We start from the raw sequence: 24329 nt of genomic DNA, 5'->3' as shown, positions 1-24329 counted from the left end.
TAGGGGTTGGCAAGCAGGGCAGTTGTCCAGGGCTGCACTCCAGAGGGGGTCCCCTAAAGCTAAATCACATGCTTCAGCCCCGCTGCCTGGGTTCAGGCTTCAGACAAAGCTCACAAGTGAAAAACAGGCTCAAGTATCACACTGAAATGTAAGTACAATATTCATATTCCAAATCAATTTATTTTATAATTATATGGTAAAAATGGGAAAGTCAGCAATTTTTCAGTAATAGTGTGCTGTGATGCTTTTGTACTTTTATGTCTGATTTTTATAAGGAAGTAGTTTTTAATTGAGGTGAAACTTGGGGTATGCAAGACAAATCAGCTTCCTTGAAGGGGTACAGTCATCTGGAAAGGTTGAAAACCACTGAGTTAGGCTACAGATCCAGTTAGCACACAGGTCCTTTAAGGCAGAGGTTCTCAACTTTTTTCTTTCTGAGATCCCCGCACAACATGCTATTAAAAATTCCAGGGCCCAGCAGGGAACGGGGGACCTGGGGCTCTGGGCCGGGGGGGTGGGGAACTCGGGCATAGGTCTAGTTTGACTTTTATTTTGGGTGGGCACAGGTGAGCAGGGATCGAGCCAGCTCTGCATGGCAGGGTATGTGGAGGGAGCGCCATCTCCATTCCCTGACTCACCTCAGCAGGCCACCTACCAGTCTGGGTTTGGGGTGGGGCTGCAACCAAAATTTTGAGCTGAGCCCCCATTTTTGAGTTATGAAAGTTTGAACACAGCTGAGGGTGCAGGGAGAGGGGTACTAAGGGCTGTGTGCAGGCACAGGGGTACCTCAGGGAGTAGGGAGGGGATAGCTAGCGGCTGTGTGCGGGCAGGGAGTAGCTCAGGGTGCAGGGAGGGGAGTCAGCCAATTTGATTTAAAAGCACCACCACACTCGAGCTAAGAGATTTGTTTGTGAACGGAACTCAAGTTAGTGGCAACGCTTGAGTTAACTGTGCAGTGAAGAAAAGCCCTGAGAGAGAGGGGGAAGTTTGTGGCTCCCAGCAGTGTTGTATCCAAGTGAGCATCCAAGTTGTCTTGCCAGATGGTGGCTTTCTGCTGGCACGTGCTGGAACGCTCATTGTTTTGGATGTGTCTCTCAGTGGTGCAGCTGCCTGGCTGCTAGTTGCCATGGGAATTGCATCACTTACAGCAATTCTGAAGACTTCGTCTACTGTATCTGAGGTTTGATCTGCTCAGCACCCCTTTAGATAATATGATACTAACTGGCAGGGTGTCTTCATTGGTTAAATCATCCTGACGGTGTTAAAGCAAAAACCATCTCCTTCCCTCAGAAAGGGAAGGAAGGGGAAGAAAGTTCCTTTTCCTACAACAAACACCAACTGTTCCCTGTTTTCAATGTGGTCAGTTGTCAGCTCATTTCCTTCAGAGGAATAGAAACAAATTAATTCACTTGCTCCTGGGGGTTGCAAGTTAACAAATTAACTCTTCTCTGAACAGTAGCAAACGGTGTCTTCTCCGGAGAAACAGATTCCTCGTAAGCAGCCCCAGTTAACAACCCTACACAGGAGAAAGGGGAATCTTCTCATCTGTACCCAGCTGCTTCTCTGGGAAATCATAATTAGCCTAACTTGGTATCCATTTCCTTTCTGGCTGCAGCCAAAATGCTGCCAGCAAGGTGGGATCTGTTTTTTTCCACTGTTCCCAGGAAAGTGTTCAACTCTTTTATAAAATTCCCAGACTTAAGCTTATGAAGAATCAATAGCATCTTTTCACCTGAGGATCTCAGAGCCCTTTTTCAAATAAGAACTAAGACTTACACCATACCTGCGAGGCAGGCGGTACTTATTACTGCACCCATTTTACAGAAGGAAGTTCTCAGATTTGTTCGGGGTCTCTCAATGAATTGGCTGCATAGCTGGCAGAGAAACTTAGGAGTCTTGATTCCTGGTACCGTCCCCCACCACCCCCCCGGCCCTAATCATTACACAGCATTGCCTAAACCAAGGCATGATTGTTTAATAACATACAGACTAATAGAAATGATCCAGATCTGCCATAAGAGTCCTGTAAAGAGTCTCTCCATTTCCAGCAGGAAAAAAATCAGAGCCCTGTAGTTACTATTATAGCAGAACCTCGTTAATCCATCCCGGTGACGGGTTGACCCATTGAAGATAATTAAATTCCACAGTTTGGCAAGTAGCAGTAACCAGTGATGGAAATAACTGATTCTGTATGGCACGTGAAGTTGAATAATGCCCAGCGGAATGGAGTAGTATGCTGAGCAAGCAGGGAGGCAGCCCAGAACCACCAGTCAAGTAGCAGGGCCCCAGCCCTGTTTTGGAGAGTTACTGACTGCCAGAGTGTAGCCAGATAGCCTGCAGTAAGCCCCTTACTTTCCATGACAGGATTTCACTCGTCTGTTCTCCAATAAACTCAACACAGAATCCATTTTTATTGTAGACATGTGGATTGTCAGATTACTGAAGACCCTACCTCAGCAGTTCTCAACAGCAGGGCCCACAAACCTTTTCAGGGGGGCCGTGGGGTCCTGCAGCTAGAACCCAGAGTCCAAGCCCCAGTACCTCCTGCATGGCTGAAGCCAGGATCCGCGGGGTTGATGACCACCCCCCTGCAGGGCTGAAGCCAGGAGCAGTGGGGCTGGAACCTCGGTGCTCCCCACAGAGCAGAAGCTCTGAGCCCATGGGCAGAGTTGGGAGGCAAGGGGATGTTCTTCCACCCCCCTCCCCAAAAAAAAAAACCAACAAACAAAAAACAAAAACGCCTACACTGCAAGAGCAGGGCAGCTCCACACACATTTCCCACCCCCTGGCCAGGTCGGAAGCGGGAAGCCAGAGCTGGGCAGTAGCTGTTGCTCTGGCCGGGTGCCATGGAGCAGGCATCTGCAGCATTCCCTTGTCTCCTGTTGCTGCTAGTGCAGGGGCTTGAAGCTGTTCCTCAGCTCCCAGCCCCATTTTCTCTCACACCCGGTAAGAGCCTGTGGAGGACCTGTGGCTGGCAGAGCTCTCCGGGAGCAGAGACCACAGGAGAGCCCTCCCGGCACACAGCCCCTAGCTAACCCTCTCCCTGCACCCTGAGCTACTCCTCTGTCTGCACACAGTCCCAAGCTACTCCCTGAGCTACCCCCATGCCCGCACACAGCCCTTAGGTACCCCTCTACCTGCACCCTGAACTGTTCTCAAACTTTTTGAGCTGAGTCCACCTCCTTTGAGTTATAAATTTTGGTTGCGCTTTCCTTCCCTCCTCCCCCAAACCTAGACTGGTAGGTGGCCTGCTGAGGTGAGTCAGGGAGTGGAGGTGTCGCTCCCTCCACATACCCTGCCATGCGGAGCTGGCTCGATCCCCACTGGCCTGTGCCCACCCAAAATAAAAGTCAAACTACACCTATGCCCAACTTCCCCACCCTGGTCCAGAGCTCCGAGTCCCCTCTCCCCTGCTGGGCCCTGGAATTTTTATAGCATGTTGTGGGGGGGGTCTCAGAAAGGGCAGGGGTTCTTAACCTTTTTCTACCATATTCTCAGGGCAACATTTTCAGCCAGTCAAGAGCCCAGAAAAGTATCTCTAGTCCCCTTGCAAAATGACACTGAAGCACATACTTGTCCTGGACCTGATTACAATCTTACCTTCTCCTGTAGATTTGTCCTTCAGTTAATAAGTGATCGCTACAAGGTCACTTGGGTTGTTTGTGTTATACCTGATGATTGCTGCCTATTCACTGGCTTTATCTGGATGTTGGTGCTCTGTTGTTATCCATCATTCTTACTGGAGTAGGGCCACATTTTTCCTCCAGACACATATCTGGCACTTCCATTGAAGTAATTATAGAGGCCCTGGGGGGCAGAATTTGGTTCTAGAGATCAGGGCTAAGATTTTAAAAAAACAGCTACTGATTTTTGGATGCCCAAGTTGAGACTCCTGAAAGGGGCTTGATTTTCAGACACCAGGTGCTCAGCACTTTCTGAAAATCAAGTATCTTGAGGTGGCCATCCAAATTAATTAATTGCTATTGTAAAATATTGGCCCAGACCAATTGTGTATGTCTGATAACTGGACCCCGGCTTTGCCATATAGTGTTTATTTGCTGTATACATAAATTACTTGAAAATGGGCAGTTAGCAATTTGTGTGTGTCTGTTTTAGAATGTTTTTTTTTATTGGTCTACAGCAGCTTACTTTCTAGTACCAAAGACGTCTGTGTTTGCGAAGTTGATTTTTGCTTTTTTTTTTTTTTTTTTTTCCTTTTTTCTTTTCTGCCCCTCAGGACACTTCTGGTGTTACAAGCTCTCACAAAACAGGCCAGCGAAAGGCCGGTCTGTTAAATGATGAAACTTCACGGCTTTATGTGAAGAAAACAATCGTGGTTGGCAACGTCTCCAAGTTAGTATCTAAGGTCTTACTAATTGTCTTAGTTGCTAGCCGTCTAGTTGAATTGTGGATTAAAGTTAGGAAGTAGCTAAAATTGAGGCACACTCCAAACGATAGCTATACCAGCACTCCTAGTCCAGTCCTTCCTTATTGGCCATGGGGTGTGAGCAATAGCTGTTGTGGGACCCAGGGCTAGTACTCATCGTAATAACAGTTGTGGAGTTTGATTCTGCACTTGCTTCAAAACTAAGGTTTTTAGAAATTATTTTGACCCATTCAGTTCTTCCAGCCCTACCACCTGCAGCACTGGGCCCTGATCCTGCAATAGGATCTGCCTGGGAAGCCCCTGAGACCCCACAGGGCTCCAGTTGCAGGAACAGAACTCTGCTTTGGTGAAGGTAGGAGTTAGTATTTGATGGGATGTGGTTCAATGAAGCCAGGATAGTCAGAGCTGGAGTAAGACCGTCGCACTGAGCTACTACATGGTTCCCACCATGGTAAGAGATGCAGGCTTAGTTAGTACCATAGTGCTGTATGGTAATTTTTGGAAATGTCATTGAATTAAGGTGAAAACAAATTAAGGAAATGTCATTTCATGTTTTTTGTGTCAGATTGAGCAGCATTTCTGTCAAAACCCTTGCAAAGCCAGTTAATTTTGTCATTAAAGTTCTGGAAATGGGTGTGGCTAGCATAGTGCGGGCATGCACTGTGCGAATTCCCTTGCATCCTGTTGCTAGTGCAGCTCACCTCTAGCAAAAGCTAGTTAAAAAAACAAACACGGAGTCACAGAAATTTTGACAACCCAAAACTTGTTTTTAATTCCATTGTTTTCCAAAACCATTCCATTTTTCATTTTCCAGAACGTTTTAAATGTTTTTTTCCAAAATCAGAGATTTTTAAAAATGGGATTCCTTTATTCTGGATTAGCAAATCCCCCCCGTGTGACTAAAATGACCAATCAAAATTGACAGTATAAAAAGGAGGAAACCAGCCCCAAAATGTGGGAGGGGAGAGAATATACCTCATTTAGCAGAATCACCAAAAGTCTCCTTTTTTTTTTTAATCTAGAGTTTCTGGAGAAATTTTTCAGAAAATGGGGAATTTTAAAAAAGAAATTGAATGTTTTCTCAAAGTTGAAGGCTAAATTGTGGTGAGAAAAAAATTTTCATTTTGGAAAGCTTTGAACAGCTCTACTTCTGGCCATCAGCCCCAGCTGCAGCACTACTCATGTCTGGTTTTTTTCCCACAGAGTGTAAAGAATCAAATTGGTGGTGAATGTTGGATGTTGTTTTTCTTGCCATTAGAGATGGGTCCTAAAAACACGCATAAACACTGAGAAATCTGGGTCCAGATCTTGACTTTGTGGGTCAAGCCCTGTAGTTTATTATAAGTTAAGATTTATGTATATATTATGCTTGACTCTTACCATTCTTCAAGGTGATTTGTCTCCAAAACTGTATGAAGAGGATTTGATAAGTAAATTTCTCTCACTCGTGAAGGGTTAAAATTAAACCCCCTAATTAGGAAACAAGGATTAGATGGTGGAAATTTACACAGAGCTATTTCACAGGAAGGGTAGCATGTATATATTGAGATACCAAGGAGTGCAGTTAAAGCAAAGAGTATAAATGTACATAAAAGCCATTCAGATTTGTTCCTGGATAAGGGGGTTTGAAGGGTTTGGTGAAATGTTGGACGATGCAGTTAAGATGCTCCAAATATGGCCAGTAGTATAGGCCTAAATTAGCCTTTTACTGTTCCTAAAACTCTTGCCAAATTGATCCAAAACCAGCATAGCAAAATCTTTTGTATGTAAATTTATTTATTTATTTTTTACTTTTTCTGCTAGGTATATTCCTCCTGACAAGAGAGAGGAGAACGATCAGTCAACCCATAAATGGATGGTGTATGTACGAGGCTCTCGGAGAGAACCCAGCATAAATCATTTTGTCAAGAAAGTCTGGTTCTTCCTTCATCCCAGTTACAAACCTAACGACCTGGTGGAAGTCAGGTAATCAAGAATTACTTGAGTCTTTGAGCTTGTCAGGATTGAAATACTGAAATTCTCACCTTCTTTTTATGGCTGCATTGTTGGTATTTTAGCTTAACTTCTAACTTGGCTTAACTATAGCTAATTCTCCAGGTGTTTGTCAGCACTTGCTAGTTGTTATGCCACAGTCTTGTGAAACACATACCAAGTTGTTTTAACAGATTAAAGAGAGCCTTTCCTACCGGAGAGAAACTTGAAATGCTGTATTTCATATTAGCAGTATGGACTTGTGTATCTGTTATTTTCATTACATCACTTACATTGCAAGTTTGGCTGTACGCCAGACGAAACAGATGTTCTCTCCCACCCAGTCCAATGTGAAAAGTTCATTTTATTTGCCAGAGTTTTTAGAATTCCCATTTGTTTAAAGATACTTGTGTGTTTCAGTAAGGAGCTTTTTCCTGAAATGCCTTCCTCCTGCTCTCTCCTGTGGGCAACTCATAGTCTTGGGTTGAACCTCATGCTTTGAGGAATGACTACAATAACGGTATGGCTGTGTTGACACTAGAGAGAAGCACTTCCAAATGTAGTAGTGTCAACATTCCCTCTCCAAAGCCATTGTTGAAAAATATGTCCCCACTGAGGTCAACAGAGTAAACTACAGGATTTTTCCCCCACAGTAGATTTCCACTCTTCTTTCTGCCACTAAGATAAGGGCATAACACACTCAGACTGATTAGGAAAGTAACTCCTATGTACATTGGCCTCACTCCCTCCGCAGGACTTGTCCAAGCATCTTTTAAAACACTGGTGTGAAACCACTGTAGATGGGGTTTTTATAGGATCTGTTCCTCCCCCTGTCCCTTCTCTCCCTCTCTTGGGCTATGTCTGCACTATTACGGTAAGTCGACCTACACTACGCAACTCCAGCTATGTGAATAAGTCGACGTACCTTAGTTTGAGTTACCGTGGGGTCGATGGGAGAAAATCTCCTTTAGTCTTACCTTACTCTTCCGTCTACCTTACTCTTTACTAGACCTACTAAATCGATCGTGTAGACTTGCCCTTAGAAAGAACTATCTGACACCTATTTTCACCTTTTTCACACTCCCGCAATGAGAGTGTTGAGAAAATGAGGTTTGGGCAAATAACATGCACTATTCATTCCCTGCATTCCTTCCCTACTAATAAATTAACAACCCTTATTCCCTTCATTGATTTATGACCTGGAAATGTGTATACATAGCCAGTGTCCTTGAGACTGCATTGCTCTTGGGCAGTCAGGATTGAAAGGGTGGGGGAGGCAGGGCTAGCTATCTGTCCCAACCTCAGGAACTGATATAAGTTAAATAAAATCCCAGGCTACTATAAATTTCTGTGGTTTCCTTTTTTATAATAATCTCTAACATGCATCCCTTCAGCTGGGACATACTTATAAACTTACATATGTATACTTACATATACATATAAAAGGACAAACCTGCACTGGCAAGAGTGAGGGTCCAGAAGTATTCAGGGAAGGTGGTGCTCAAAATGAGGTTGCTTTGGTCTTGTCTACCAACACTATAATAATGTCTTTTATGACTAGATAGATGGTAGGAGAGAAAGAATAGTAACTCTGCATTGGAAATTCAGCTTGCGACAGTGTCAGATGGTACTGATTTTCATCTGACATCATGCAGCCATTTATTAAGGAACTGACTCTACTACTTTCTCTTCTGGCACAATGTTCACCATTTTGGCATCATTTTCTTTTACCTTCCCGCATGCACAATGAAGATGTGTCTGTGACTGTCTACATAGACCGCATGTTCTCTCTCTGGTGGAGAGTGAGATTGAGGATAATTAGCAGCCAATCAGGAAAGCATTCTTTTGTTTGAAGAGATGAATGTGGAAGTTGTTAGTATGGGTATCTGTAATGTGAATTTCTGTTTGTTTCCAGAGAGCCTCCATTTCATTTAACCAGACGAGGCTGGGGAGAATTTCCAGTGAGGGTTCAGATTCACTTTAAGGACAGCCAGAACAAGAGGATCGATATCATACACAATCTGAAGGTACTTCAATAGAATGGCTGGTACAGAGGGCGATAGAGTCAGCAAGAGAACCTATGGAATGTGCTGTGTTTGTGGCCTTCCTCTATTGTGTTTGTGTACTGCTGCCCTCTGACGTCTGACTAGGGGACATATGAGATGAAGATGGAAAATACAGCAAAGTAAGTGACATCAGCCATATAAGAGGTGATGATCCATTGGGGGCATCCAATGTCTAAGAAGTTGGAATTGACTCTGGTCAGAAAAGTAAAGTGTTTAGCTGCTCTCCCCTGTGATTTTGGATTTTTATCATCTTCTCATCAATTTTAACTTTCTAGGCTTTTACTAGGGGCATCTTTCTCTACATAAGGAGTGGTGTTCTATTGAGTTCCTTCCCGTGGTTTTACCTGCAGCTGCCAAGGATCTGCAGCCTGACAATTCGACTTACCCTGTTCTTGAAGGGGTGAAGAGGGAAAACCCAGAATCCTCATTTGTTTCTTATGGGCCTGACTCTTCCAAAGGCTCTGGAATGCAGAGGATTAATGGGTGCACAGCACTTCTGAAAATGGCCATTACTTTTATTTTCTTTTTAATTACTTGAGCCCAACCCCAGCAGAATTCACTTATTACCCTTCCTTTTTCACTGTTCTTAGTTGTCCTCAGAACTTTGTCACTGCACTATTATAGTTTGACTTGGGTCTTGTCTGTGTTAAGGAAAGTCTCACCAGTGTGACTACATCGATGCATGCTCATGGTTTAGGCATTAGGGCTGATTGAAAACTTTCCATCCAGACTGGTTTTTGATGGAAAATTTGTTTTTTGACTAAATGAAACTTTTCACTGAAATCCTGGAAAACTGAAATAATCCAATTCTGAATGGCCACAGCTGTGCCACGTGGGAGTTATAGAAGGGATGCCCCATACTCCCCTTCTCTGTGGGTGGGCCCCCCAGGTGCACTGCATCACCGTGGGTCCTGGCCAAGTGACTGCCCTGATGCACCGCATCCCTTTGCCTTGGGGAGAGACCCTGGTGCATTCTGGAAGACGACATCTGGCCAGTGAGCCTGGCCTGTAGAAGTGAATGGGAGCCTGAAGCAACTGAACTACGACTCCCTTGAGGCACCATTGCGATATTTCAGAATTGAAATATTTCTGGCTTTGTCCAAAATATTCTTGATTTGACTTTTCAACAAAATCTCATCTCCACCTAGCTCTAGTAGACTTGCAGTTTACTGTGGTGGAGCTTAATCTGGTAAATGAACCAGTTAATCTGCATCAGTGTAAACCCTGCTTTGTGCCAGTAGATCATGTCTATGTTAAGAGTTTGCACACTGGTGTATATGTCCTTAATGTAGACAGGGCCTTAGTCTGCTAGCATGAGTTCTTCTGAAATTTGTATGGCTCAGGCAGTCTCTGCTACTGGGTTCTTCTGTCGGCTGGTGTCACAGTTTTCGTTGAAACTTCCTGTCTCTTATCTACTGATGGGGCACTGGGTAAGGCGACCTCAGTCGGTTAGTTGGCCTGAGGGTAAACTAGCTAAGCAGTAACAAAAATTCCATTTAATGATGCTGTTGCATATAATTGAAATTGTTTCATATTTGTTTGGGTTTATGCAAAGAATAAAAAGGACACTTGTCCGAGGATAGAGTCACTTGTACCTTAAATTATTTTTATGTAATTAATTTAAATTAATTAGAATTTATTCTAGTTAATGCAGAACGCCAGTCTTCCCTCCCCCTACAGATTTATACGCACGCGCACCCTACCTTCCTCCCCTCCTAGCAACAGCATGGTTTTTCTGCTCACTACAAAGTGCAAACGGTGCTACTTGCCAAAGAAAATGTGATCTCTAGCTTTGGTAAATTTGATATATCACTGCGCTGCTATGGAATCACAGTTTATTGTAGTTAGGAGCTTGCTGCTGTTACTATTTCGGAAAAGATTAGTTGTAAACTTTAGCTAAAATATTAATATTTTAACATGTTACAATGTACTCACTCATCTAATCGTTTTCCACAGTTGGACAGAACCTATACTGGCTTGCAGACACTTGGTGCAGAAACGGTGAGTTACTGAGCTGTAGAATGGAAATGCTAGCTGTTATATAAAATCTTTCATGGACTGTATATCCCAGAACACTTAGCAAAGTAAGAAGTTTAGTACTAGAATTGTAGTGACTGTAGCCAAGTAAAATTTTACCATAGTTTTAACTTTTCATAATAAAAGCATGGAAACTCTTTTTAAAAATGGCTGCATGAGAAGAAATATTATGCTTGTAGTAAACCCACAAACTCTGTTCCACCTTTTATTTAGTTGTGACACTTGGAGCACGTTTTCCAGACCTAAAGAAGAGCTCTGTGTAGCTCAAAAGCTTGTCTCTTTCACCAACAGAAATTGGTCCAATAAAAGACATCAGTTCACCCGCCTTGTCTCTCTAATATCCTGGAACCAACACAGCTACAACAACCCTCCAAACTACCTTTTCTTGTAACAATAGATTAGATTTGTATTACAACATGAAATGATAAAGTAATTCTGGAAAGTGACTTGGCTTGATGCAGTGCCCTTAAGTCGCTGATGTTTCATCTTCGTTATTTTCAAGAGAAATGAATTCATATATTTTTAAGAGAAGCAAACTTTCAAGATATAAATAGTGTATGTGTATATTTGTTAGAAGATCAGTTGAATGAGCTTAACATAAAAATAACACACAGAAAATCTAGCACACAAGTGAAAAATGAGTTAAAGAACGGAATGAATTTAGAGCTAATAGTCAAAATAGAGAATAGTGAAGCCAGTGGCCAGCAAATGAACTATCCTCTTGATTCACAGTGATTTTATGACTTGTTCACTTTTAGCCATAGTTGGGTGAACTCCTTCCTGTTGTGCTTAGTTGACTGTTTTCTGCAGTATAGGCGGCACTGTAATCTAGTGGTTAGAGCTCAGGACTGTGGGATTAAAGACAAGATTCTATTTTAGACTTGGGATAAATCACTTAACCTCAGTCATAGTTTATCATCTCTGATTTTGATTTTTCTCCTCTATTTTACTAAATTGAAGGATTTTCTGTGCAGTTGCATAATCTCAGCTTTTCACTCAGTGAAGTAGATTTTAACATGGGCTTCCTCAAGATAGTGAGGAACATTTTTGAAGAGTAAACAAATGCTGTAGTGTATGCTTCAAGGGATTTCCAAACCAAGCATACAAGGTTAGCCCTTAATCCTGCTTTGAGATCTGAAAAACACATACCCCTGCACCTATGTGGAATCCCACTGACTTTAATGGGACATAACACAGATTAGTTGTTCAGGATCTGGTCCTGAGTTTGTGGGAACTTTGACTGATGATGTTCACTGTTCAGAATTCTGTAGGGGTAGATATGTGCTATTTTGTTGTGATATTTAATATCACAAATCATTGTATTTTTCTAGGTTTTGTTGTAGGCCTAATCCTGCGAGACATTTGCCCGTGCAGCCTCTTTTGAAATCAGTGGTAGTTCCATGTGCGGAGGGCTTGCAGGCTTTGGCCAAATTAAGGCGTCGTAACTCACAATATTTGGGCTGCCAAGTGCATAATTTATCATAATCCTTTCACCTCTTTCTGGAAGGTAGTGGATGTTGAGCTACATCGGCATTCTCTTGGCGAGGATTATCTCTTTTCCCAGTCTTCTGAATCTGACCTTTCTGATGTCCCCACGTCTTTACCATTACCACTAAGTATACCAGCGCCAGTGAAAGCTTCTTCACCAATTAAACAGTTACTTGAGTCCATTCCAGATGCTTCTGTGGAAAAAGGTAAAGCAAACTGGTATTCGTGTATTCTCTTTTTGTTTAGAATATGTGGCTAGTACTGATACTGGGGCTGTCACTTTTAATGGGTTTTTGGTTTACAAGTTACCACACTCTTACTTCAAGCTATATTGAAATATCCCATAAATCATCTGACTGGCACCTGGCTGCTAAGTGTATTGAGGAAGCAACAGGCTTGTGACAGAAATTGAATTCAGAGAAGTATTATTTATCAAGAGTTCATTGAGTAGGTCATTCTGCAAACTCAGGAACAGAAAAAGCCTTCTGCAGCACATACACTTGGAAAGGGTGACTTGGTGAATAGTGCTTTCAGTTATGCTCTGTGCATTTCAGGCAACTTAGACAGGTGATCTTCTCAGCCTGTTTAAATGTGTGAGCCTTTCAGGCATAAATGTACATTTATGAGTACTGGGATTGTACTGCAGATTGTCTGTGTTGGCTGCAGAAAAGGACTGCCTATGAAGGTGTTAGGGGAATGGGAAGGCTGCAGTATTTATGTGTCCCCTCTTGTTTCAGTATCTGAGCATCTCCCATCTTTAATGGCTTTTATCCTCACAATATCCCTGTGAAATAAGGAAGTGATGCTATCCCCGTTTTACAGATGGGGGGCTGGGGCACAGCGAGACTAAGTGACTTTGCACAAGGTTCCCAAGGAAGTCAGTAGTGGAACAGGGGAATTGAAACCAGGATTCCTGATTTCCTGGCTAGTGCCTAACCACTGGACCATCCTCTAGTGCAGTGGTTCCCAAACTTTTTCATGCCATGATACCCTTTGGGGCTCACCTCTGTTAACACAACCCCCAGTGGTTACAAAAAGGAGGGGGGTTGTTGGAGAACGAGCTTACCCTGCACTCACCCCACAGCAGCAGCTCCTGTCCCGCAGGGCTGGGCCCAACTCTCTACTCTAGGTGTTGCATCCTAGCCAGGTTAGGCACATACATCTCTCCATAGATGGAGACAGAGAGAGGGGCTGATGTCCCAAACCCAAGTGGCATTGCGATCCTATGTGGTAGGTCACAGTGCCAATCAAATGTGGCCCTCTGCCTCCAAATTTGATTGGTGTTGCAACCTAGCGCATGGTGATTCAATGCCACCGGGTTTGGGACATCCGCCCCATTCTGTCTATCGAGGGGCAGATGTGTCAAGCGTCGGGGGTGTTTTCTTCCCCTCCCCCTGCCCTCAAATGTATGATCACCTCTCCTCAATCTGGGGGTCGTAATCCACAGTTTGAGAAACACTGATCTGGGGCCTTCTATCCTGGGATGTTGAAACACTTCACAAACATTAATTTTGCCCCATTATACCCCTGTGAGTCAGGGAATTATCTTTATTTTACAAAGGTTAAGGGAATTGTCCAAGGAAATGTGTCAGAACTGGGAATATAACTCAGATTTCCTGACTTTCTGTCTGAGCCTTAACCAGAAGTTCCTCACCATTTGAAGCAAATGCCTTCACTAGGCTTAAATAGAGCAGTTTTTGTCATACCCCTCCATGCTGTCTGCACCTTCTGTGTCAGTCATGATTCTGTCACTGTTGATAGCATATTTCAAAGCAAGGACCTATACTTCTCTTACTGCTTAAGCAGGAACATAATTCCCACTTTCAGGGGCTGTTCCTCTGGGATAATCTTTTAAGTGTCCTGGGCACTGTCAAAAATAGCTGCCACTTTTTCTTTGAACATTTGAGCAGTCTTTACTTCTGTGTATCTTACAGAAACTTTCATTGTCCAAATAGCCTAAATTAAAACACTCTTCCTTAAGCACGGTTTAGTCTTATTTAAACACCAACTTTTTGCATCATTAAAGCAAGTTATTTTCTGTTATATAACAAAAGCTACCATGATCCTGCCCTGCATTCAGACTCAGATTTATAAAGCCAGAGGGGACCATCATGATAGTCTAGTCTGACCTTCCCGCCCATCGCAGGCCAGAGAACCTCATCCATCCACTCCTGTAATAGGCCCATAATCTCTGGCTGAGTTACTGAAGTCCTCAAATCTTGATTTAAAGACTTTGAGTTACAGAGAATCCACCATTTATACAGTAGTTCAAACCAGCAAGTGACCCGTGCCCCATGCTGCAGAGGAAGGCAAAAGAACCACATGGTGTCTGCCAGTCTAATCTAGGGGGGGAATTCCTTCCTGACCCCAAATATGGTGATCAATTAGACTCTGAGCATGTGGACAAGATCCAACAGCCAAATGCCTGGGAAAGAATTCTGTGCGATCTACCTTTTGTAAAATCATGGTGTATTTTATCCCAGTTACCATTTACCTCTGTCCTTAACTACTGTATTTCAAAATTTGTTTTAACACCATGTATACAATTGAATTGAAACTAACAGGCCTGTAGTTTCCTGGATCACTTTTTTTCCCTTTCTTAAATATAGGTACTGTATTTGCAATTCTCTAATCATAGGGCGTGACTCTAGAGCTTACGGATTCATTGAAAATCTATGCTATTGGGCTTGTAATTTCATGTGCCAATTCCTTTAATATTCATGGTCCCATTAGCCACCTTGCCACTGCCCCCAAGCTCTTCGTTACCCCGAGTAAAACTGAGGCAAAGTATTTGTTTAGGTGTTGGGCTGTACCTTGATTATTTTTAATCTCCACCCCATCCTCTATGTTTAGCACTCCCACTTCTTCTTTCCTTGTTTTCTTTTTATTTATATAGCTAAAGAACCTTTTATTTTGTATTTAATTTCATTTGCAAGATCCAACTCTGCTTGGCTTTTGGCAGCTCTCACTTTTTCCCTACACTTTCTGACCTCCAAGGGTATGTGTACACTGCAGTTAGGCACCCACAACTGGCCTGTCCCAGCTGACTTAGGCTGCGGGGCTGTTTAATTGTGATGCAGATGTTTGAGCTCAGGCTGCAGTCTGAGCTCTGGGACCCTCCCTGAGCCTGAATGTCTGCACGAGGGTCCCAGAGCTCAGGCTGCAGCCTGATCCCAAATGTCTGCACTGCAGTTAAACAGCTCCTTAGCCTGAGCCCTGCATGCCCTAGCCAGCTGGCATGGGCCAGCCGTGGGTTTTTAATTGCAGTGTAGAAATACGCCAAGAGAGAGCCTACAAGTAATGGATCAGCAAGGAAAGCTTTCTACTTTCTCCCAGTAACCTGTTTGAGATGCTTGTTCATCCATTTTGGTCAGCAACTCTTCCCTATGAATTTTTTCCTGTTGCTTGGGATGCAGGCTGCACCTAGTTTCTTCAACTTTAGCCTTGTCTATACTTACATCTAGATTGGCAGTGCTGCGATCGATGCAGCGGTGTCAGTTTAGTGGGTCTGGTGAAATCAATGGCTGAGCGCTCTCCCGTCGACGCGTGTACTCCAGCTCCCGGGCAGTTGGCAGGAGAGCATCTCCCATCAACACAGCGCAGCGTAGGCACTGCAGTAAGTGGACCTAAGTTGCATCGACTTCAGTGACGTAACTGAAGTAGTGTAACTTAGGTTGACTTACACCTGTACTGTAGACCAGCCCTTAGACTTAAAGTAATTCCAAGCCACCTCCACATTCAGATCCTTGAGTTCTTCAGTCCAGACCACTTCCCCTAACTAATTCCCTTAATTTTTTTAAGTTTGCCCTTTTGAAATCAAGGACATTAGTTGCAGACCATTTTTGTTTTTCCTTCCATTTAGTTTAAACTGGACTAGGCCGCTCCTGATCCCTCAAACCAAACCTGTCCTCTACAACCAGCTCTTCTGTGAGGTCCTTGCTACCTGCCAATACTAAATCTAAAATGGCATCACCTCTTGGTGCTTCAGTGACTGTTTGGTGAAGAAATCTGTCTGCTATCACATCAAGGAATATCTGAGTCCTACCATTATTAGTAGCGCTTGTCCTCCGCTCTATATCTGGGAAATTAAAGTATCCCATGATCACACAATTCCACTAGTATTTACTTCATTAAAAATATGAAAGAGGTCTCTATCCTTATCCACGTCAGATCCTGAGGGTCTGTGGCAGACCCTGAGCACTATCTTGGTGTGGAGCCTCTGTTGCCTTTCTTTCCCACTCTGATTTTGACCCAGATTCAGTTTTATCCATTCCATCACTTCTAATTTCTTTACACTCTACCCTGTCATTAACATAGTGTCTTTTCTGATCAGCACACCTTTCAATATCTGTACTTCAGTCATGAATACTATTCCATCATGAAAAGTAAAGGAGTACTCTGAAACCTATTCCATCATGTTTTTCTTATCCCTATAATACCTAGTTTCACTTCCTGCACCAGTAGTTTTAGCTCCTCCATTTTGTTACCCAGGCTCCTTGCACTGGCGTACAGACATTTTAGTTGTTCCTGTATGGCTTCTCCTAGATTCTTTGCTTGCTTAGACATAGTCATTTTACTGTGAGTATTGCCTACCTGACAGTTACTGTTAATGATATTGACATTGTCTTTTCTTCTTATCCATTCTCCTGCACTCCGTTACTCCTTTCTCCATCGCTGTATCCTCTTTTACTTGATTTTCCTCCCACTCGGGTTTTAGAATCAGACCTGGAGATTAGATGAGCGTCTCCCCCGAATTCCTAATTTAAAGCTCTTTTAATCAGTTTTGCCAGCCTCCAACCCATAAGTCTGTCACTCCCTGCTCAGGTGAAGTTCATCCCATGAGGACAGTCCTGTGTCCCTGAATGCCTCCTAGTGGTCAAATATCCCGAAGCCCTCCTTATAGCACTACTGCCTGAGCCATTTGTTGATCATCCTAATCTTGTCTCGCCTTCGCTGTCTTCCTTTAGGGACAGGTAGAATCCCACTGAGCCTCCATTCTTTTAAACATCTTCCTTTAATTGTCATGTGTGCCTTTGCAATGTTCCAACAATTGAGATTTTAAAATCATTTGAACTGGGGGCAACAAACCATTCTGAGGCCATCTGAGCCCAGCAGTCTGGTCTTCAGATTGCATAGCAAAACAAAGGCCGACCCTGTTGCCGTTTTACTTTTTCATGGGTGTTGTGGTATCTGGTCTTGTGGGACAATTATTTTTCTTAGCTGGGATGAAAAGAGTGAGAAACCCTTTGCTTTCCTGGTTAGCATCTGTATTCCAGTGCGCAGAAGTGTGTAATGAGAGGGAGCGATTTATGCCCCACAAAATGCTCGAACATGGAGTGTTGGCTTGGCTCTGGTGGCTGTAGCTCTGAGGCCTTATTTACCCTGACATCTCTGGTAAAATCTCCTGATGCAGCTCTTCCAGTTGTGGGAGTGCTTGTGTTTGTGGCACAGCCGTCCTTTCCACCCATGTCATCTACTCCTGCAGTGTGCTGTGGCAGTGGTTCTGAGTTAGGGGGATGGGGAAGGCGAAGGGGAGAAGGTTCAAGGTTTCAGTGAGTGCTTCTGATGGTCTCACACCAAAAAAGGAAAATGCAGGCCTTTGAACTATCAATACACTAGCATTTTTCAGACTTGAGCAAAGACACTAAATACATCTGGAGGGACAGCCCATAAAGCAAATTGAAAATAGGAAACCTACTTTTCATCCCCTGGGACCTCTACACTGGCGTCTCTGTTAGTGGCCCATTATCCATGAGTAACTGAGCTCCTTAGTAATGCAGCTTCTGCCACACCAGAGTAGACTATGGGCCAATATAAGAGGGCAGTAGTCAGCTCTCTTACCCCTAGGTAATTATTCCTAAATATGCAGGGACAGGGATTTTCTTCAGGGGAAACTTCCCCTCCGCTACATTGATCTATCTGTCTTATGAACACTCAAAACTTAATAGTTTTAGGTAAGTCAATGTGACTTTGAAAAATATGCTAAAAGCGAATGTGCATGACTGCATATTGGGTAAAACAGTATATGGTTAGTCTGGGTCTTAATTTTTTGTTCAGGATGTATCCAGCAAAATAACAAATGAAAATGCAAAAAATCATAACCAAACCCCCACTTTCTTATGCTTTATATTTGTGGACATGTTTGTCATATCTTAATTTTTGTCTGTGTAGAGAAACGCAACAAGGAATTTGATGAGTCAGCCTGAGAAACATTTCTCTTTTCCATATTTTAATCAGGATTCCCTGTGAATGCTGAAACTGAAAGACATACCACTTTTTATTCCCTGCCATCTTCAATAGAACGGACTCCCACCAAATTGGCAACACAGAAAGTAACCTTTGGCTCTCATGGAAATTCAGCTTTTCAGCCAATTGCAGCTAGTTGCAAAATAGTACCTCAGGGTCAGATCCCGAGCCCCGCAGAATCTCCAGGAAAATCCTTCCAGCCCATCACCATGAGCTGCAAGATTGTATCAGGTACATTTTAGTTTCAGTATCATACTTTATACTGAACGATGAGATTGAACTAGTTGGTCTTGCTTTGTGTCCTTTCCCGTTTTTCATGCTAAGATTACACGTTAGGCAATTGGGAGATCCAGTGTAATGCACTAAACAAGATTCCATCTTTAAAAAAAAAAAAAAAAACTTATACAAAATGATTAATTTGTGAATTCAAGATTAAAAGCAGGATGGGAACTAGTTTTAGTCTCTCACTGGGCATAAATACTACCAGCAACCCACTTGAGATCACTCTTTAGTAAGGCTGCTACCGCTGCTAATGGGCTCAGGCGTGAAAATTGTTAGTTCAAAACATAATATTGAAATGCATCTTGCATGTAAGGGTGTGTGCATGGGAAGAAGGGCTTCTTCCCTTTGCAAATTGCCAAACAACTGGGCTGGGTAAAGTGGGCGAAGGTGTTTCCTTTTATGTTATCAGGGAAATTACCGGGTTTAAACTTGTATATAAATTGTTATTTTCCTAGTAACAAAGTCCCCTCCTTAGAATCAAACTGCTTCCTCCCTTCCCCATTGACAGTAATTCCCTGTTTGTTTAGATAAACAGCTGATTGCAGTTGGCAAAATGATTTCCTTTTAGTAACTTCTCAACCAGACAGTCATGCTACATTTGCCTGTACTGTTAACTCTTTTCACCTCTAGTCCCTCGTCTGCCAAACATAATGTGCATTCTCTTCATTGACGCAATGCCTTACACCGGGCTGTGGTGTTGCATCAAAAATTTTTAATGGCCAACCCTGCTGGGTCACTTGGGAAATTGGGAGCCTTGTCTGTAAAGCCCCACCTTCATCTGAAGGTCATATAGAGAATGAAGAACCAGGGTACCAAGCAGGGTGCTACTGATGATCTCTTCCCAACTTGGCTTCTCCTGTGCGTGGTTGTATTTTCTCTTCTGCCAATAGTCGTCCTTGCCATCTTAAAGTAGTACCCAGGGCACCAGCAGCTTATGTTTGAATGTGTGCCAACTGTTCTTATCATCCTAACGTACTGTCCCACTGCTCTTCTTTTCTTTGTCGCATGAGTGAGACTCTGATGCTTTCCAGTGGGTGAGAGTTACAGAGCCGTCTTGCCTTCCTTGAAACCCTTCAGCTTTTCTATATCAAGCTTTGCTGTTCCAGATGTTCCCCTGCTTAAACATTTCTTAGGCTCTGCTAATTTTTTCATGCTAAGACCCCAGACCCCTTTCGGTTTGTGATAGTCACGATAAATCATCAGGGTCTTCCTGGATTGAGTGTTTCTGCTCCTTGTTAGCTGGCAGTCCTCCTGCCCTCTCTCCCAAGAGAGCAGATTATTGGAGGATTGCCTTCTCCCACACACAGCCCCCTTGCTCTGTTCCCTGATGCAGTGGCTGCCCTCTCTTTTCTGTCTATGATCTCACTCTTCCATCTTTTTTTCTCTGCTCCCCTTTTAACTCATCTGTTTTTTTGTCTCCTCCTTCCTCCATCCCCAGTTTAATCCCCTTTCCACTTACCAAGAATCCACATGGTGGTACTGTAATGGCTCTTGGGGGCTCTTGCATTTGAACTGAGTGTAGGATAGAATAGAGGCTTGGCCTAGTGGTTGACTGCCTGAGCCTACAGCCCTTTATTCATGAGCTGTTCCTGTGGTGGGCTGTAAAAGGGGGCACTCTAGGTGAAGGAAGATGAATGGCTTCACGGAGCTGTTCAGCACCCTCATCTACAGGAGCATATTGACAGTGCGAGAGGGGAGGTCTGGAATCATGCAGCTTTACCTACCCCTGCAGCCCTGGCACCCCGCTCAGGCTGGAAGTGCACCGTGAGCTAAATGTCCGAACTACAAGTCATTTTTTATTATTGCATTTTTATGTCCTTACGAAATTTGAGATGGGAAGTGTTGGACTCTTTTCCTTAAGGTTCTCCAATATCGACCCCAAGCCCGTCTCCACTACCTCGTACCCCAACCTCCACTCCAGTGCACATGAAGCTGGGGTCTGCTAGTTCAGTCATTAATAACCCATACGTTATTGTGGACAAGCCGGCACAGATGGTCGGAGCAGCAACCCCAAGCACAGGTGCGTAATTTGATCTGTAGAAGGTAGCAGGTTAATTTTATACATTCAAGCTTATCTTCACTTAGATCTGTGAAGATCTGAAAGCCTTTTACAAAGGAAGAGCAGTATTATTGGTTTGTATAATTAATGTACAGAATGTGTCCGTTTAACGTCAAAGGAATTTGCTTTCAGCCGTGACAGAAAAAGTAAGGCCAAATAGAAATCACACATTCTTTTCCCCAGGGAGTGTACACATTTCATAGATGAGAAGCGAGGAATGTGAGGCTCTGCTACACACTGATAAAAAGCAAGGACGCTTAAAGCTGTGCCTTTGCCATGGCCAAAGTGCTCTCCCCGCCAGCTCCCCATCTTTAACCCAGAAGTGTGACCTGCAAGTACTAGAGATTCCAGCATGCGTTTCTCTAGCTGTATCGAAACAATAGGTCAATTGGATTAAGATGGTCTGGAGAAGAGATGTATCAACCTTTGTGCAACTGTGAACTTTCATTCAGCTGCTTCTAGCTGGTTGGCTTCAGGATCACCCCAGACTCATTTAACTGGATTCCCACGGTGCTTCAGAGGTGACGCTAGGGCAGGGGTGGGAGATCTTTTTGACCCGAGGGCCACATCAGGGTGCAAAATTGTATGGGTAGGGAAGGCTGTGCCTCCCCAAACAGCCTGGCCCCCTATCCGCTCCCTCCCACTTTCTGCCCTCTGACTGCCCCCCTCAGAATCCCCAACCCATCCAACCCCCCCCCCCCCCCCGCTCCTTGTCCCCTGACCACCTCCTCCTGGAACCCCACACCCCTAACCAGCCCCCCTCCCCCCCGGACCCTCTCCATCCAACACCCCTCCCTCCTCCCCGGTCCCCTGACTGCCATGCCCCCAATCCACCCCCCAGCCCCCTGACAGTCCCGCTGGGACTCCACACCTATCCAACCACCCCCTCTCCCTGTCCTCTGACCATCCCCTGCCCCATCCAACAGTTCCCTGTCCCCTGACTGCCCCCCCCCCTTATCCAACACACACACACCGCCCCCTTACCATGCAGCTCAGAGCAGCAGGAGCTCACAGCCCTGCCGCCCAGCCAGAGCCAGCTGTGCTGTCCATGAGATCACGTGGCTGCGGAGGAGGGGAACAGCAAGGGAGGGGCAGGGGGCTAGCCTCCCTGGCCAGGAGCTCAAGGGCTGGGCAGGACTGTCCTGCGGGCCGGATGTGGCCCGTGGGCCGTAGTTTGCCCACCTCTACGCTAGGGGAACCTATGCAGTGAATGTCTGTCGGTCTGGGGAGTACAGACTGCAGGAGACAGATCGAAGGCAATAGGAGCCAGTTGGAAACCCTTGCCTGCATGTTGAAGGAAAAATAACTGTTTGTGAGTCCATTATTAGAAACAGACGAAGAATTTCCTGTCTAAATGCACGTATACGTAATTATATATAGGTGTGTATGATAGCTTCTCAAAATGACACTTGGAGCTGACATAGTATGTTCATCCTGGTTACAGTGATCTATGTAGTATGTGTTTTTTCACTAGACATAGCTGAAAAAGGGGGAAGATCTTCATTAAAATGTGTCCCTTTTCTTTGTCAGAAAATCACATTTTTTTCAGTGAGCACCCCCGTACAACTGTGTGGGAGGAAAACTGAGTGGTGGAAAACCACTGTATGTTTGCAGTAGCTGAATTTCTTTTAATCTCTGTTTTTGAGTTCTCTTGGGTAAATCCGATGCAATTTGATAACGAGTGGAATTTTCAAAAGCACCTAAGTGGCTTAGGGGCACGAGTTCCATTGGAAGTCAGTGAGGACTTGTATGTCAGAGTCACATAGGTAGTTTTCAGATTCCCACCCAGTATCTTAATTTTTTTAAAAGAGGGTAAAACAAAGGGACACTACTAAGTCAGGTGAAGTCTGAAACAAAGGTTTTGTAGAAGCCAGCTTTCACAAAACCTGCCCTCAATAGAAATATCTGTATAGTTTTGTTTTTAATATAAATCTAAACAGTTTATAAATAAACACTGCAAGGGGATATATTATATGTGCAACCCACGTGCTGCAGAACTGTACCATTGATTGAGAATCAGAAAGTGAAACTAGTTTGGTGAGTGGAGTACAAATGTAAACTCTTCAAACAGGGAAGAAGCAGATTTTAAAAATGTGTGTTTTAATATTCAAAAGTACTTGAAGAAGAAAAGAGATTTTTAGCATTATGTTTAGAGAGGTCTTGTTCCTTTAAAGAAGGGATGTTTAGTTTGTGTTGCTTTTGACTATACATTGTCTTCTGTAACAGAACACTAATGTAACTTGTCCCCATCCTGATCTCCCCGATCATGTCTTCCTTGTTTGATGAAAAGCTGTATTTATTCAGTGGTTCCAAGGACTGAACCCTTATGCTGAAATCTGCCTTATCTTCCAATAGAGAGACAAAGTGGGTGAGGTAATATCTTTTGTTGGATCAGCTTTTGTTGGTGAGAGAGACACACTTTTGAGCTTCTGGGTAAGCTTGAAAGCTTGTCTCTCACCAACAAAAGTTGGTCCAACAAAAGACGTTACCCCACCCCCCTCATATTCTGTGACCGACATGGCTACTACAACACTGCATAAAACTTATCTTCCAATACACAGGAAGCCCAACAAGCAAACAGACAAGTGTCTCTCAAGCCTCTCATGGAGCCGGATCTCCAGTCTCAAAGATCCATGGAAGCAGCTTGGTAACATCAGCTGTCAAGGTAATATTCTTGTTAGGTTGTCTGTTTCCATAAAGAAATAGCTTCATGTGGAGCAGGCTTTTTTAGCATCATAAATGTTGATTCCAGACAACTTCATGTTTTCTCATTAGTACATTTGAACGTTTACTCTGTCTAGCCGCCCTAGCACAATTGTTTATATGGTATGATAGTGTAATTCCATTCAGCTCTAATTAGAGTTGTGAGTACTTCTCTGAAAAGTGCCAGTCTCTTGTTAGCATATAAGGAAATCATTGGAGGGCACAGTTATCGGTACTGTCAAAATACCTCATCTTTCAAAGACTCTGTTCTGTAAAAGACTCTGATCTTTTTTGGCTTGGTTGGTGGTGATATCAGATTTAACAAGAGGTGCATATTTTTAAAATCTCAGTTCCAAATTTTCTGCATGACTAATACATTCATATTAGGCCAATAGCTGACATTCGGTGACTTTACAGCTACCTCCATCAAAAAAATGTTCATGTCAACAACTGGGAGATAAAAAGAGCGCCAATGCGCTAGCGACATTGGAAGCTTTAGCTACAAAAAAGTATTTGCCCCAGACAAATGTGGAGTCACTGACGGTAAATTGAGAATGAATAGGGTTTGTGCTTTACAGCTGGAAAGCTCTAAAGGTATGGAACTGGGTTAGTTCAGACAAAATCTTTCCCATTTTCTTTACAGAGAAGGGTATTTTGGCAGATTAATGGCATCAATGACACCCTCTTTTGAAAGTAGTTGGTGGAGCCTGGGGTGTGCTGGAGCTTTGTCAGCATTAGCCTGTTCAGCACATGCAAGAATAATTGATTTTAGGCTGCCTGGATAATTGCCATTCAGTCTACAGAGAAGAGCCTCTTAGTTTTTTTAATTGAGATTCAGAACGTTCCTTTCCAACCAGGTCTGTCTCTGAGAATCTTTAGAATAGGAATTTTGTCACGTGTGTACATATGACAAGATTTACTCCGTAAAATGAAGCATGTATTCCCATCTTGTATTTTTATCATAGTGAGAGATCCAATCCATAGACTTTGTCCCAGAGTGATCATATCACTTCTCTTAGGAAACAAGTTTTTACATATTTGAGGCAGCAAACGTGGAGCAGCTTTTTTAACTGTGATTTTTGCACCCCCT

At 43.6% G+C, this 24329-nt stretch overlaps 1 protein-coding gene across 4 annotated transcripts in view; it reads left to right on the top strand.

Annotated features, from left to right (window-relative positions):
• YEATS2 (YEATS domain containing 2) overlaps window positions 1-24329 on the top strand; it is a 75394-nt gene that overhangs the window by 11610 nt on the left and 39455 nt on the right. For 3 of the 4 annotated variants that reach the window (XM_077825861.1, XM_077825860.1, XM_077825859.1), the window contains 8 exons: window positions 4238-4353; window positions 6191-6352; window positions 8274-8385; window positions 10381-10425; window positions 11969-12155; window positions 18187-18426; window positions 20339-20497; window positions 23098-23201. In XM_077825861.1, the coding sequence (XP_077681987.1) occupies window positions 4238-4353; window positions 6191-6352; window positions 8274-8385; window positions 10381-10425; window positions 11969-12155; window positions 18187-18426; window positions 20339-20497; window positions 23098-23201 (1125 nt within the window). The remainder of the gene's footprint in view (window positions 1-4237; window positions 4354-6190; window positions 6353-8273; window positions 8386-10380; window positions 10426-11968; window positions 12156-18186; window positions 18427-20338; window positions 20498-23097; window positions 23202-24329) is intronic. The other variant, XM_077825862.1, reaches the window with a different exon arrangement.

The sequence above is a fragment of the Eretmochelys imbricata genome, chromosome 9, assembly GCF_965152235.1.
Source record: "Eretmochelys imbricata isolate rEreImb1 chromosome 9, rEreImb1.hap1, whole genome shotgun sequence".
Classification (NCBI taxonomy): domain Eukaryota; kingdom Metazoa; phylum Chordata; order Testudines; family Cheloniidae; genus Eretmochelys; species Eretmochelys imbricata.
The sequence above is the reverse complement of the archived record's forward strand: the minus strand, read 5'-3'. Positions and strand labels throughout refer to the sequence as shown.